At 38.9% G+C, this 15291-nt stretch overlaps 1 protein-coding gene across 2 annotated transcripts in view; it reads right to left on the bottom strand.

The window, feature by feature from the left end:
• Positions 1-15291, bottom strand: part of ARK2N (arkadia (RNF111) N-terminal like PKA signaling regulator 2N) — a 48560-nt gene that overhangs the window by 24251 nt on the left and 9018 nt on the right. The window contains exon 2 of one of the 2 annotated variants that reach the window (XM_082497272.1): positions 6902-7718. In XM_082497272.1, the coding sequence (XP_082353398.1) occupies positions 6902-7625 (724 nt within the window). In that variant the 5' untranslated portion in view covers positions 7626-7718. Of the gene's footprint in view, positions 1-6901; positions 7719-15291 lie in introns of those variants that run through there. The other variant, XM_082497271.1, reaches the window with a different exon arrangement.

Genomic DNA, 15291 nt, shown 5'->3' with positions numbered 1-15291 from the left:
ATTGATTCAGATCAGGCTCTGCAATATTCCCATTCTCTGGAAACATAGGTGGAAAATTGTTATTAAAAGTCGCTGGAAATTCTAGCGTAGCATCGACATTTTGATAGCCCACGTAAGAATTAAACGACTGCTGTGGAAGTACTTGGCTATCAGGCATCTGTATGAAAGCCCCTGACTGGGTGGTAGGGGGGATTCTTTGGCCAACTAGTTGAATTTTAGGTTCCCTGGGCTCCAGTTGTTGCTTGCTTTCTTCATCCGTGTCAAGACGGGTTAGCTTTTCTATCCACATGCGAAATTTCTCCTCTGTCTGCCTCTGCATCTCGGCAAAGCAGTTCATGGCCTCTTCCAGGACATTGCCTATGCAGTTCCTATCCCACACGGTGCCCCTGTCAAGCAATCCTGGAATTTCCCTGGTCGCTCCTCCAGATCCCCCAGCACGACTGAAGCCAGCTTTAAAGACATTGAGGCCATTTGATAAAACATCATTAAGTAAGAACATAATACTGTTTATTAAGGCATGTTAACTCAGGAAAACAAACTTTTCTAATTGTGTCCCTTGGATACGATAATGGGGGAGGAATTACCAAACATTAACCAACAGTATTACCATCAAAAAAAATAAACATTTTACACTCACTGAGTTATAATAGGAATTTTGGCTTCAAACGAATTTTTATTCTCGAATTCTCAGACAATTCTGTCACAGAGGTCTTTTTGTTTAATAAATAAACCAAATTAGTCCAATTCCCTTACAATTTGTTTTGAATTCAACTGAAGGTGTCAAAAACATTATACAATGTTAAGCTGTGATCCAAAATATTACTGTTTAACTGAGAAACCTGAATAATCATGCATATTTTACTGACACCCCTGAACCCTTTTATAACAGACTGTCAAACATAGACAAAATTGTACACAAGATAACAGAGATAAAAGCTGATATAGTGATTGCAGCATCTAAAGGAGCCAAGACCAAAGCTCTTGGTCTATTTTGGAAAACGCACTAAATACCAACGAAGAGAATACACAACACAAAGACACAAACACAAAAAGATATGTGAACGCTGTGCTCATACACGATGTGGAAGGACCCTCTGTTAGGTCTGATGGACACAGCTGCATCACAGGGGTAATCCCCAAGAGACACAGGAGCTGATCCGCCTCACATCAACTACCATCGCACGAGCCACTGGCCGGGCAGCATTTCTAGCGTTAATTCTAGCCAAGGGAAAAAAAGAGACAGGGCATAGTTGGAAGCAAATTGTTCTCCTTCCTTCTATCCATCAAAAAGCTGGTTAAAATGACTGGCTTTGGGATTATCAGGAAGAACTTTAGCAGCAAGAAGAGAAGGCCACCCTCATTATCTTACCCTATCAATAAGAAAAGGCAGCGGTATCTATATTTTTGAGTTCACTTGGGAATCCTCTAGGAACCAATAAAACCCCAAGAAAACGAGGCTCTGTACCTGTTTGAGGAATAATAAACAATGTGTGCACGCTGTCCAAACACACAAACGTCACCTAAGGTAATTCTAAAACAAGACAAGCATCACATTAAACTACACAAAGCAGCTACAGAACCTGAAAATTTAATATGTAAACGTGAAACTTGTGGGATCCTCTAGCTTAAGAATAATAGAAAATATCCTAAGAGCAAGAGAAATCATTGAACAACCTAAGCAAATATTTACTAATAAAAACATAAGGCACTAAATCTTTATTGGGATTTTACTGTGTACATAAAATTATAGTATTACTTAAAACATTCTTTTTAGGAGCTATTAAAATGAGGTATATGTGAGTCCTTCAGTAACAACTAAATGAAACCTAGGATTATTCTCTGGCTTCTCAGCAGTAGCAACACTACCCGTCAGGGGCCAAAACCCTTCTACTAAAAGCACTACTTTTTAAGTCTTCTCTCCCATCTACCTATCAGATAGGCTGGAAATTCAGCATTCAGGTTCTCTGCTCAAAAATAAATTACTTTACAGCAACTAATTTACATCCCTCTGACTGCATTTTAACTAAAAGTGAAATGGTACCTTTCAAAAACGTGGTTCCTTTTGTATGTATTTTTCAATGTCTTTTTCCTCCCTGAAAAAAATATTTATTCTGTTCCTGTACTCCTAGTGTTGAACATTCAATACGATTCTGTTTATTTGTCTTTAGTCAGGGATCTTACCCTAAGATCAAATAACTAAATGGCAGTCTTTCTGATTTCCACAGGCTTACTATCAGACACCTTTAAGTAATGTTGAGTAAGTTTTAATTGCAGTTTAAATAAAAACTATTGATGGTGATACGTGAGACAATCTAGCTAGGCTTTTAAAGTTAAGAATGAACTAGCATGGTCAAAGTTGACAAAACTGTTGTGTTGACTGAAGAGACTATGTATTGAAATATATAATACCCTGCAACACTATTTTTAAAAGGCATAATTCATAGTATGTCCACAATTTACAGTAGCAGCAAATCAATGTTTGAAATGCTTCCCTTGCAGTTCTTGTAACAAGCCTTATTCAATCTTTTCTTTACTGGCGGCCTTTAGGGTTAAAAAGAAAATCAAGCCTAAAAAAGCATTTTTATTACATTAAATGCACATTTATTGTATTATATTATCTAACTGGTTCCTTTGCTGTCTGTAAACTTACAGCTCTACAGTTTTTGTAGTTACGCCAAGTCAAAAGGTGAAGAAATTTGCAATCACAAAGGGTCAGAAGCCAAGAATCATCTCTTATTTTCAAGACAACACCTCCTGCAAAAAAGCACCTAAGAAATGCCCCAATGTTGTCTCTCTCTGGGATCTATCAAGTATTAGCTAAATAATAACAAAATCCAAAGTTATTTAATTTAGGAAGTCTGAAAAGGTAACAGTTTAAGAAGATATGCCCCATCTTGGTTGTAACTAGCAATGGTGGATTCCTCCATGTCATTATGGTACCCAGCATTTCCAAATTAGTATCTTGCTGCAAATTACTTTTAACAGATTTTTTTTTCCCCCTTGTTTTTATATAATTGTCATTCAACCAAATTAATCCCTTGCAAGGTGCTTCACCCAAGGTCTTCGAACAATTCTTAGGAGGAAGATGGAGGAGGAAGAGGACTCTGGCTGAGTCCCTCACACACATTGTTTCCCTCTCTTTAGATTTCTACATATTAAAAACCCTTTTTTTCTTTTTTCAAAAATGTGAGCTGCAACACCTTCTTAACATCAATACTCAAACTTTTTAACAGATTTTTTGAAAGCCTAAAACATGAGTCACACCTATTTCAATTCAGATTTTTCTGAGTTGTAGAAAGCACAACGGTTGTGAAATGCCAATATTTTTGTACTATATTTAAATTTTTAAAAACCCTTTCTTTCCTTCTTCCAAAGAAAGTGTTTACACAGAAATAAATACTGATTCCCAGACTCGGTCTCATGCCAATTTCATTCAGAGCTAATTTGCACGGTCATATTTGAAATTTTTTAAAGGAAAAACTTTCAACAGCAACAGGTCTAGCAGAACCTATTTCAGGTCACAAAGATCATCCTCTTGTGCCATGAATACTATCTGGTGTTTAAGAATGGTAAAATCCTAAATGCCAACAGAGAGGCTCAATCTTTAAAAGGTAAGAAATTGCTCCTCATCTGCAATAATTCAAAAATCATAGCATTCCCTGAATTAAAGAGCCCAAGATTATGACTGCTCAGGTCAGTGAAAAGATTCCGAGTAGCACCCTTGGAGCTTAGATTGAACCTGTATTTTCAGGTGTAAATTAACACCATATAATGCATTCAGAATAACATAACATATATTGTGCTTCACTTCTACTGAGCTCACAATAGTTGTTTTGAAGTATCACCAGCAAGATCTCAACTCTTTACTCTTCAGTCTTCAGGAAAACAAGCCTGCCAGTATTTCAATCCACGTTACATGTGAGTTCAGCAGAGAGAACTGGCTCTCTATTGCACAACTGATCAGCTCACAAGTGGGGTACACGCACAAAATGAAGCTAATAACAAAATAATGCCATGAACATGCGTAGTGTATTTCACTGAACATTCTCCTTACCTGACTAATTTAGCCAAACGTATTTCAGAACCAGTCACGTGGATGGTTTGAAAAAAACAACTGCACTATTAAAATGGAAGAGGTTTACTTATACAGCATGAAAGACTACCATATTCTCAAATGTAGCACTTTAATTTTCAGGCCGCACACAAGCGAACTGTCTTCTGTAACGGTACATGTCAATAGAAGGTTAAGTGCCAGAGTATGTACAGCCTTTGTACAGGACAGCCACATTACATTAACGGTCACTAAAAATTTTAGAGCATCTCTGTTGGCAAAGCTATTTTTCAGACAGTAGATATTTGAAAAATCAGTCCCGATAATAAGCTACGTTTAGACAGCACCTTGCAGCTGAAGAGTCCCAATACAGTAAGACTAAGGGGAACACAGGCTCCCTTAAAAACCTTTCCATGTCAATACGTGCAGACTTTTTCAAAAGCGAAGGCAGAAGTTTTTGTACACTTATTTCCTTCTGACAGGTGCATTGTAGTTTCTTGATATTCAAGTATCAGGTGAAACCCGAATTTTTCTCTTAGCTTTTGACTGCGTGCAGAGGACTCTCATGGCCTGAATTTCCAGTAATGCTTTTTCATATCCTGTATTATTTTCTAACTACATGTTCATTCCCTAAATTTTGAGGATATTCACAGTGTAAGTGACATACTAAGTGCACTAAAATGGCTTTCTATTAAAAAAAAATAAATAATTTAAGCGCTTTGCCAGTTCCAAGCAGAGGGATCGCAGATGGCATGTGAACCTACCACTGCGACAGAGAGCTGGGAGTCCTACTCAGCCTCACAGCTCCACTGCATCTGTTAAGACCACAATGTTTCATTAACCCACAAGTAGCACAGGATGCATTTTTGGCCAACCTTGTCCTTGTCTCTACAGAGAATATTTTCTCTTGTACTTAGAGACTGTTTCCCACCAACCAAAGTTGTTTCTATTTAAAGGAAAACCACAATGCGACAGGTACCATTGCACCTAATTCCAACAGGACAGCTCAAAAGTTTTAATGTCTTAAATGCAATTTAGTACCAAGCAGATGACATGTGTTATGAAAAAGAATAAACGTCATTGTTCCTCAGGATGGTTTTTGCACTCCCACATCTTGCATTGCAGGTAAAATCAGGCCTTGGTGTAATTGTCAGTAAATAATCAAATTATTTGGTACACTACAATGGGATCTTTTCACTGCAAAGCATCTCATGGTTAAGACTGAGAGCTCAAATGCACAAGGCCCTAGTGACACAAGAAGTACCCTAGAGTGATTTCAGATCTCTCCAATGGAAGTCAGAAATCTAGGCAGATCTGAAAAATACCATGTGGTGCATTTCTGGGTCACAAGGTACTCTTCTGACTTAAAAAAAGAATATAACCTGGGGGATTTATTGTGTGTTTTGGGTTGCTTTTAGGGGCGAGGAGGAACCTGTCCCAAAACTCAATGAAATAGTTGTCTTCGACAGGTTTTAATTGCCCAACAAAGTGTAAATATAGTAAATAAAAAGGCACAAAACTCTGAAAGCTAGAAGTTTAACTAACTACTAAATTGGTAAAAATAATTTTAGATCTCTATTAAAAGTTTACTACACAATAATTATAGGAGGACTATGCCTTTCCCAGACTTTCTAAAAATAAACATTAACTTCCTTTGTGCAACCTGCTTCTTAGCAATATGTGGGAAAAATGCCAGTTCTTGTGGTGACAGAATCATTCACCATAATCAAGTCAGTTAAAACACAGTTATTTGTAAAATCTACTCCGAATATTTTAAATAATTCATCTAGCAAACATTAGTTCAGCAGTTTAAGACTAATTATTGCAGTTTTCCTTTAAATGTTTTTGCCCTATGTAAGATGGTATTTATCTCAAAAAAAAAAACAAAACCAACTTCTAGCACAGGAGGCAAAAAGGCATGTAACCCAGTAAAAATTGGCAAGCCAAAAAGTTTATTTTTATGTGATTTTATTTTTGATTGCCATATGATGACGGTTCTATGATATAATATGCTGCAAGAATAATTCACACAAAATCCTGCCCACAGCACTTGGGCTAATAAAATAACAAAGACTCAGCAGACAAAAAACTTGAAGATTTCATCATTCTTTTCCTAATAAAATAATGAGAAGGCTCCTATAATTTGCTGCCTCCAATCTTAACACAGATGTGTCAGAAAAGTTAAAGTATAGAAATTATAGATCCTTATGACACAGGAAAAGGGTAACAGCCTTGTCTAAAATGTTGAAAATTTAGGTGTGGATATAGCTCGGGCACCTGTGTAAATGTATTCATATTTATGTCCTAAAATAGGTGACCAGCTGCAATCTGCAAAAAATTACAATAAGGCTAAGTAAGTTTGTCATGCACTGAAACGTAGAGCTGAAAGCACAGCATAAGTGCAATAGTGAACAGGGCCTTACTGTAACACAGGCAAGAGGTATGCCATGTTATTTCTACCACAGCTGCTGTGCTGTGGTCTTAATATATTAAAGCAAAGCTGGCCACTTATCTTAAGAATGTATTATTCGATTATCACCATCTAATGGGATCTGACAGCACTGATAGTTCATATAGGCTTACAAATGAAAAGAACTGAAAATTCCATAAATCAAAGATAGTCTTTCCTCCAAACTCCCATTTCTATGCTTTGTTGGTGTGCCAAAGTGCACTGAAACCTCAGAACAGATTTTAAATTTTGCCCATGTCTTGTTAATGTACTGCAGTCTTCAAATTTACAGAGAGCTGCAGTTCTCCTGTTTTTTCTCAAGTGTCACTCATCTAATTTAGCATGACAGCTGAGAAACGATGTCAGATGCGTTACAGTTCAGTTTAAAAAACATCCTCTACCTGGTATCTCTGCAGTGATTGTCTTGCTGCTCCCTGAAACCTCTTCATCATCATCTGATGAACTCGTGCTCGAGTCACACGTCAGGTCACTATCACTGGTACTGCTGTCCTGCAGCAGGTTGTACTTCTTGCGAGCAGCTGCCTCCCGTTTCTGTCTTAACAGCCGAATTCTTTCTTTGTGCTTTTGGCTTCGATGACCTTTTATCTTGGTAACTCGACCATTCTGCTTATCACTAGACTGTCGGTTTTTCTTGGCAGCCATTGTTGAAGTTTCACTTTCGGACCTGGATCGCCTCGATTTCCTCCCAACTGCAACCCCAGACACCGCAGAAGGGTCTCCCTCTACAGCAGCTTCAGCTTGACAGGGCTCATTCTCTTCTGTGGAAGACAATGTATCTGAGTCAGCCAAATGCCCACTGGAGGAAGGGGAAAGCATGCAATGATTAGAAGAGTCACTCTCATAAACTCGACCACCCGTTGGCTTATCGCTTTCTGTAGATGCTAGCTGAGACTCCGAGGAGTCTCTCCTCAGTTCCATCAGTAAGCAAGGCATAGAAGAGAGCACCGCAGCGTCTGCTGCAGTGGGCACGTTGTCTTTCTGAGTTTGCGTCTCGAGTTCTATAGGTCCGTCTTCATCAGGAGCAGTCTCTTGCTTTTCAGAAGCCTTTGGCGGAACTTCTGAATCAACAAGTTCTTCTGCTTTTCCCACTGCCTCCATCTTCATTTCAGAACACCAGGGTCCTCCTGGTCTCAAAGCATGGAGCACACGATCTGGAAGACTGGGTGGACTAGATATGGACTTCAGCAATACAGCAGCCTGCACAAGAACAGAACAGTAACAATAATTTACCCAAATAACTCACTCAATCCTGCTCTTCACAGTATTACCTAAACAACTAATTGCTTTCAATTACAGACAGCGTCGTTCAGTATCGTATTTGCTTTCTTTATTATTTACTTTTTCCTAATGTACTCATGCTGTTACACCAAACTCTTTCCTTTTACACACCCATGTAAGATGGTATTCAAGTCACATTAAATGTGATTCGCCTCATGAGAATAATCACAACAGATCTGAAAATAATAAAAAATATTTCTAAACTCTTCCTTTATAAAATTGAAATCAATATATTAAAAGCAATATATGCTACACTTCTTTACCTAGAACTTTAAACATATTTTAATGGAGAATTTTCACCCTTATGAACAAGGCCAGCCTGCAAATTCCCAGACTTGGTAGTTATCTACCTGGACAGACCAGAAAATTGTTCAGTTTCCATATCTATCAGAAATCTACTTTCAGTTAAACAGGACCTCAACCTTATAAAATGACAATGGTTTTATGGCAATTTGCAAACTTACAGTACCAACGTGACACAGAAGAAATCCAGTCACTTTGAGCAGAAACCAAGAGGCTGCTGAACATTACAGAGCATGACTACAAACACCTTCCTTTTCCAGGGGAACCCCTCTGCCAGGAGATCTCGTGTAACAAAGAAGTATTTAGAAGAAGCACCATGAAGTGATGCTAAATTGTCAAGGACACGGGGGTTTAGGCCAGCCACAGGCAAGGCCTTTAGCTATGTGTAATGCAGATTTGTCCTCAGCAGAGAACCACCGTGCTTGGTGAGTCACGTAAAGACTTTTTAGGAGTATTTAATATACCATTTAAGTGCTCTTTAAGTGTCTCCCATACAGGTCCTGGTTGTACAAGAACCTACAGGCTGACCTAGTTTCTCTCCAATCTGCCAAGGAAACAGCATCAAATAGTATGAGCTGCAAGCAAGAAACAGTATCCACCCACAATCGGTATCCTACATCTTACTTCAAGTTATAATTTAATAAATGACATTACTTCAGTGCAAACACAAAAAACCAAGCTATTTATCTGATAACTTGCACACTATCAACACAAAAACACCTGAAGCACCTTCAGGGAAATTTTGGTTTAGAGATCAATATTTACCGTATTATCTTCATTATTCATATTCTGCCATCCACCTAAATTTTCACTTGGAATGCAACATAAAGATCTCTCAGTTATCACACTTGCTTACAGATGAATGGTATGGAACAAATCCCTCATGGGTTTACAAGTATAGTAAACGATAAATTTATGGCACTTCAAAAAAAGTGCAGATAAGAAAAAGCAGTGTTAAGATTTAATCTACTGTTTTTTAAAGATGCATTTCTGCAGACAAGGGCAATTAGTACTTGAGCAACCTGAGATGCAGCAGCATGGACGGTTCAGACAGATTTTTCTGTACCCTGACAATCCTTCTTCAGTTTTCTGATCCATCCCAAGCTGCCTGTAATTCTATGTATATAATTGTGTGGTGCTCCTCCCCTCCACCTGCAGCACAGAATAAGGCTACTTCCCTGCTTCTAAAAGGTGCTGTAAAAAGCTCAATGTTGTCCTATCTGCTAACCCATTTTGAAACTTAATTTTTAAAGAATACTAAAATAGAGTTCACGCTTCCTTCAGGCTAATGAATGAAACATTGGATGATGCAAGGGAATTATGAAAATCTTGATGGAAGAAAAACACCAGTTAAGGAAAGAAAGCTAGTTAATATCAGACAACATAAGAAAGATGGAGATGACAACTCTAGGTCTGCTAACTGTGAAAAGGGAAAAAGAAACCAGTAAACCCACCACTTTACTTCCAAAAAAAAAGGAATAAAATACACATTGTAAAATACAGGAACATATATATATAAAGAAAAATGTTTGCCAATACTTGACCTGAGTAAAACTCTCTTGAAGGCAACTTTAAAGAAGAATTTCTGGAGATGGTAATTTAATGTAGGCAATAAATACTGTGTAAGGGCCAGTTTATTTCCAAGCCCACAGCACAGCATCAACAAACCCAAATGATGAATACACATGTTGAGACATAAATGCATCCCAATACTGTAATAAAATCAGTATTTCTACAAATTTCATCTGCAAATCTACATTATCAAATAATTCTCCTATTATACAGGTAAGTGAGACTCAGATTTGATGATTAAATGACCAGCCAAGAGTTATACACAGTTGGATATGTATTGTACCTGCTAGTCTAACTCCCAGCTTCGCTATGGCCATGCGCTTTGAAAAGAAAAATATCTTTCCTAATAGTTTTGAAATGCATGTGCAAGGAAAAATTTGGTTGCTCAAACACATACGAGAAGATTACTAGCCTGGCCAAAAGAAATGCATTTAAATATTCACACTAATAGCTGCAGAACAGCTTCCACATTATTCATCGTTTTAGCCTGGGGAGCACAAAGAACAGAGCTTGACACAAAGCTAAAGGGCAGCCAAAGTGAACTAGAGACTCTTTTTTCACAAATGTCCGACTTGGGAACATCGTCTGCCTCACAGCTCCCCAAGGGACTATAAAAACATCTGTACTTGCCTTTCCACCTCTCTGCCCTATCAGCCAGAAAAAATTACGTTTCATCTACATGTTGCCATCTTGCTAACAGTCTAATTCAATGACTTATTATTAAGTAGGATCATACTTTAATTACTCAAACCACATTGGTTTGATCCCTTGCACAGGGATCAGTGAATTACATTTTCAGTAATAAGGTAGTACAGGGAGTGGTAACTTCACTAAAGTATAGTCGACATTGATGTGTATTTGTGTGTGTGCAAAAAATGTTTGCTCTGATGAGGTCTGTACTCTCCAAGCCCCTTGAACTGGCTATTTAAAAAGTAAACAATTTGAGTATTAGTATGTATATAAAAAAGACCTTGATATTTATCTCCGTGGAAAAAAAAAAAAAGGTCTGTCGTGACTCAAACAGACTTTGCAGCAGGGAAAAATACAGACAGTTCAGCGGAAACTATCTATGCCAAGGAAAGCCTTGTCTCAAAGAAAGAAAAAAAAATGTACCGATTTAGTTCTACCTGAGAAATGTATAGATCGGAGAGAGTAAGAGACTATACAGAAAAACTCCCATTCCTTTCTTGCTGCTCCCTTTTCTAGTACCAGTACTAGAAAAAAGATAATCTCAAGGTGAGGCTAAAGACAGACTAGTTTATTACTTATCAAATGAGAACATAGCACTGAAAAATAAGCTGTGATGCTGTTATGGTTTGAGAAACCCATAACAATTTATTGTTGTTTAGACAATCATTCTATCATCCAATAACGCCTCCCCACCCAGGAAAGGGAATCGGGGAAAAACAAGGAAACCTGGGTGTTGAAATAGAAACCGATTTAATAGAATGAGATTAGATAATTAATATTAATAGCACTAGAGAACCAATATTGACCCTGATACCAATACAGAATATGCAAAGATTATACTCAGCCAATTATATCAGCAGGAAGCTGTGCACTCCCAGCAGTGGACAGTAAACGTGGGACACTGCGAGCGCCGCGGCTTCAGGAAGAAGGGAAGGGCTTAGGGCTCCGGCACCAGGGCAAGGAGTTCTCAGGATGGCAGCCATCGCCAGAGAGAGAACTCCTCAGCAAACTTTCTGATTTCTACAGAATGTGCCGTTGATGGTATGAAATAACCCTGTTGGCCAGCTTGGGTCAAGTGTCCTGGTCTTGCTCCTCCTCGTCCCTGCACCTGGTGAGCTCAAAAACACCGAGACCTTGAAACCCACACACCATAGCTGGCTATAAAGTAAATATTTTCACAAATTCAGATACTAGAGTCTTCTAAAAGTGCAGTCTTCCCAAGTATTAGAAGATAAATTAGTCCTGTGTCGCTGAAACCAAGACAGATGCTTACAGACACAGATGGATACTTAATTAGACATTGCACAGTAATGTCATTCTCATTTTTCTGATGCACAGATACTGCACTGATGATTTTAAGAGGCAATTCTGTAAAAAATTCTGTGCTAGATTTTTTCCAACAGAAATTATTTTCTTTTCCAGCCACACCTAGAACACACTAATATGTAGAAGCCATTAAATATCTAACTGTACCTTCACCTGGGAAATGTTTTCAAATTGTGGAATCATTTGTAAAGGCACATAATTTGTACACCATGAAAAGTGCACTTTAGTAAAGAAATCCAGAAGGATTTGAAGGTCAGATTAGCAGAGACAGCCCAGCCGGTCTAACAGCTTGCTGCCACTAACAGGGATGGATTTTACCCCTTACTCTTTTACCACCTAATCATGACTGCAGCCACATTCCCTACTTTACACCAGAACTGCCTCATCCTTTCTTGGATACATTCACTTCAAGCCAGCAGAAAACAAAGCCAGAAAATAAGTGAAATTTTCTGCCAGAGCTGGAGGGAAAGGAGGGCAAGCAACAAACCATCCCTTTGGGAAAATAAAAAGGCCAAATCTGATGAAAAACTACCTGCTGTTTGGTCTCATCACATCTTGAACTCAGAGGTTCCAAATAGACATAGAAGAGGATACTGAGTGCTTCTTTCACAGCACTGTTTGCTCTGAGAAGAGATTTTTGAAGATATAAAATTATTAAAAAGCAAAAAATTAAATTAAATTCAAACAGCGGTGTTAGTAGTTTCCTAAAGAAGAACTATCATGGAATGTATGCTATTAAGTAATATATGCTACTGCACAAAGAATACTATCGAAGATGGCATGCATGCCCTTTATCAATCAGTAACTGGCCACTCATACATCCATCATAATACTTTTGTGTGGTTTGCTCTCAGTAAATGTTCTTTTTTATAACTGTATATCCTGCAATGTCAGAAGGAAATGAGTTTCACCCAAACAAATGATAAGGCCAGAAATACTTAATAAACATCTAACCTTAATTGTACAGTATCATTTTAGGTGTTATTGAACCGATACATAAGGAATGCCCAGCTTATATGAAGCAAACCAGTTCTTTTTCTCTGCAGCTGTGGTTATGACAGATTCTTACTTCAGAAGTACTACATTTTTCATAGCAGCTTGCTGTTAGAGGTGACTTTTGTTTATTACTGACACATTTCCTCTTATTCAGAGTCCAACAGACCACTACTTTTCCCTGCTTACAACTGTATTGCCTTCCTATGCCAGTTCTAGCAATTATTTAAATGAAAAAAAATATGTAGCACAACATTGTCTTTTAATGCCATTTCAGCACAGAAAGTGTGAATAACCTACCTCTGTGTACCACTAGCCATTCATTCGCAAGTTGTAATTTGGAAAAAAAAAAAAAAAAAAAAAAAAAAAAAAAAAAAATCGAGAAACTGTTCCTACGTTTTTGCACAAAATAACATCAAGTACATTCTTTAAGCTTCTGTGACTACATAAATGAAAAATTAAATTGCACTGCTGAATAGCAGTTACTTGTTCAGAATACACTGCTAACTACAGACATCCCTCCAGAGCATGTACAACCTTACAGCACCAGCATCTCAGAAGTCAGTATTTTCATATAAATCTGAATGTGGTTTTGTATATATGCAGAACTAAAGACTATAGTGGCTCATACTTACACATAAACAATTGGTTTCGATGACCCGTGGATTACATTACCTCACTTTTACCCAGTATAACTGAGCATAGATGGAATAAATCAGAGGTGAGAGAGAGGTAATGACACACGTATACAACTGAGGCTAATAAAATTATGGAAAATAGTTGACTTTTTTATATATATATAATGTAAACACTCAGGCAAACCCATCAAGAACTGCATGGAACACTTAGATTATGTGTCTAAGGATGGTGGGAAGGGAAAGGACAGAAGCAGCACATGGTGTGGGTACTGAAGAGTTGACTGTAACACCCAAGTCTACTTCACAATACAGTAGAACTTTTGGCAAAGACCAAAGTTATGACCTCTTCTGACAGAGAGCCACATAACTCTGAAGATGGGACGTGCTAATAAATCTGGCAGCTTCTGAAGCTTCACCAAAAACCTTTGTAAGCCTATCTCCATGTTGGTCATGCTTTTTTTCCACTCCAATCACCCTCCTTTCCAGTAAAAGCCAACATGCTTAATTCAGCAAACTCACCAGTGACATTCTAGTACAAATAACATATACAGACATGCCCAACATCAAAATGTCTAAGTAACTAAAAACTAATCAAACCACATAATTAGACCTCTATCAGAAAAACTAATGTGCATCCAGACAAACGAAGAATCATAGAATGGTTTGGGTTGGAAGAGACCTTACAGATCATCTTGTTTCACCCCCCTGCCATGGGCAGGGACACCTCCCACCAGACCAGCTTGCTCAAAGTGCCGTCCAGCCTTGAACACCTCCAGGGATGGGGCAGCCACAGAGTCTCTGGGCAACCTGGGCCAGGGGCTCAAAGGAAAGAATTTCTTCCTAATATCTAATGTCAGTCTCCCCTCTTCCAGTTTAAAACCATTACACCTCATCCTATCACTACATGCCCTTATAAGTCCCTCCCCAGCTCTCCTGGAGCCCCTTTAAGCACTGGAAGGGGCTCTAAGGTCTCCCCAGAGCCTTCTCTTCTCCAGGCTGAACACACCCAACTCTCCCAGCCTGTCCTCACAGCAGGGGGGCTTCCAGCCCTCAGAGCATCTTCATGGCCTCCTCTGTCCTTCTGTGTTGGGACCTCCTGAGCTGGAGGCAGCACTGCAGGGGGTCTCCCCAGAGCACAGCAGAGGGGCACAATCTCCCCCTCGCCCTGCTGGCCACACTGCTGGGGATGCAGCCTGAGGGGCGGGGGGCTTTCTGGGCTGCCAGTGCACGTTGCCGGCTCATGGTGAGCTTCTCATCCACCAACACTCCCAAGTCCTTCTCCTCAGGGCTGCTCTCCATCCAGTCTCTGCCCAGCCTGGGTGTGTGCTGGGGATCGCCCCAACCCACATGCAGGACCTTGTACTCAGCTTTGTTGAACTTCATGAGGTGTACCAATGCTTTCTGTACTTCCCAACTGCTGTCTTTTGGCCTTGTTCATCTCCTTCCCAAGATAACACACATTCTTTTGTATTTTCTTGTAAGTGTCACACATACCCATGCACTTAAAACAACAGAAGTGTGACCAGCACTCAATTTAACTAAGACAGTTGACTCAGCTTTGTGTGGATGTGTGTGCATGATGCTTGAGAGCAGATTTTTCATAACACTAAGCCACCCCCACATGGATACTGTGTAATTTATATAGTGTTCCTTTGAAAATGCTGCCCTAAAGCTGACTCACTGGCATACAATTTTACCTAAGGCACATTTCTGGGAGTGGAGCTGGCTCTTTATCAGATGATTAATAAATCAGGCCTGGTAGCAGTCCTAAAGAATAGGAGCCTGGTAAAAGAAATGCAGTGCAAAACAAAAGAAGAAAAGATTAAACTAATGCTGCGTATCAACTGGTTTTGCATAAATAAATGAAGGTTAAAAATAGGCCGCTCCTACTGAGGGCTCAACAGGCTGCATATATAAATTATCCAAGACTAAACAAAAATTACAAGTAGATGTGTTAAAACAAAGGTTTG

This window comes from Vanellus vanellus (genome assembly GCF_965231255.1).
Source record: "Vanellus vanellus genome assembly, chromosome: Z".
In the NCBI taxonomy this organism is placed as follows: Eukaryota; Metazoa; Chordata; class Aves; order Charadriiformes; family Charadriidae; genus Vanellus; species Vanellus vanellus.
Note: the sequence above shows the minus strand (reverse complement) of the source record. Positions and strands in the feature narration are given on the sequence as shown.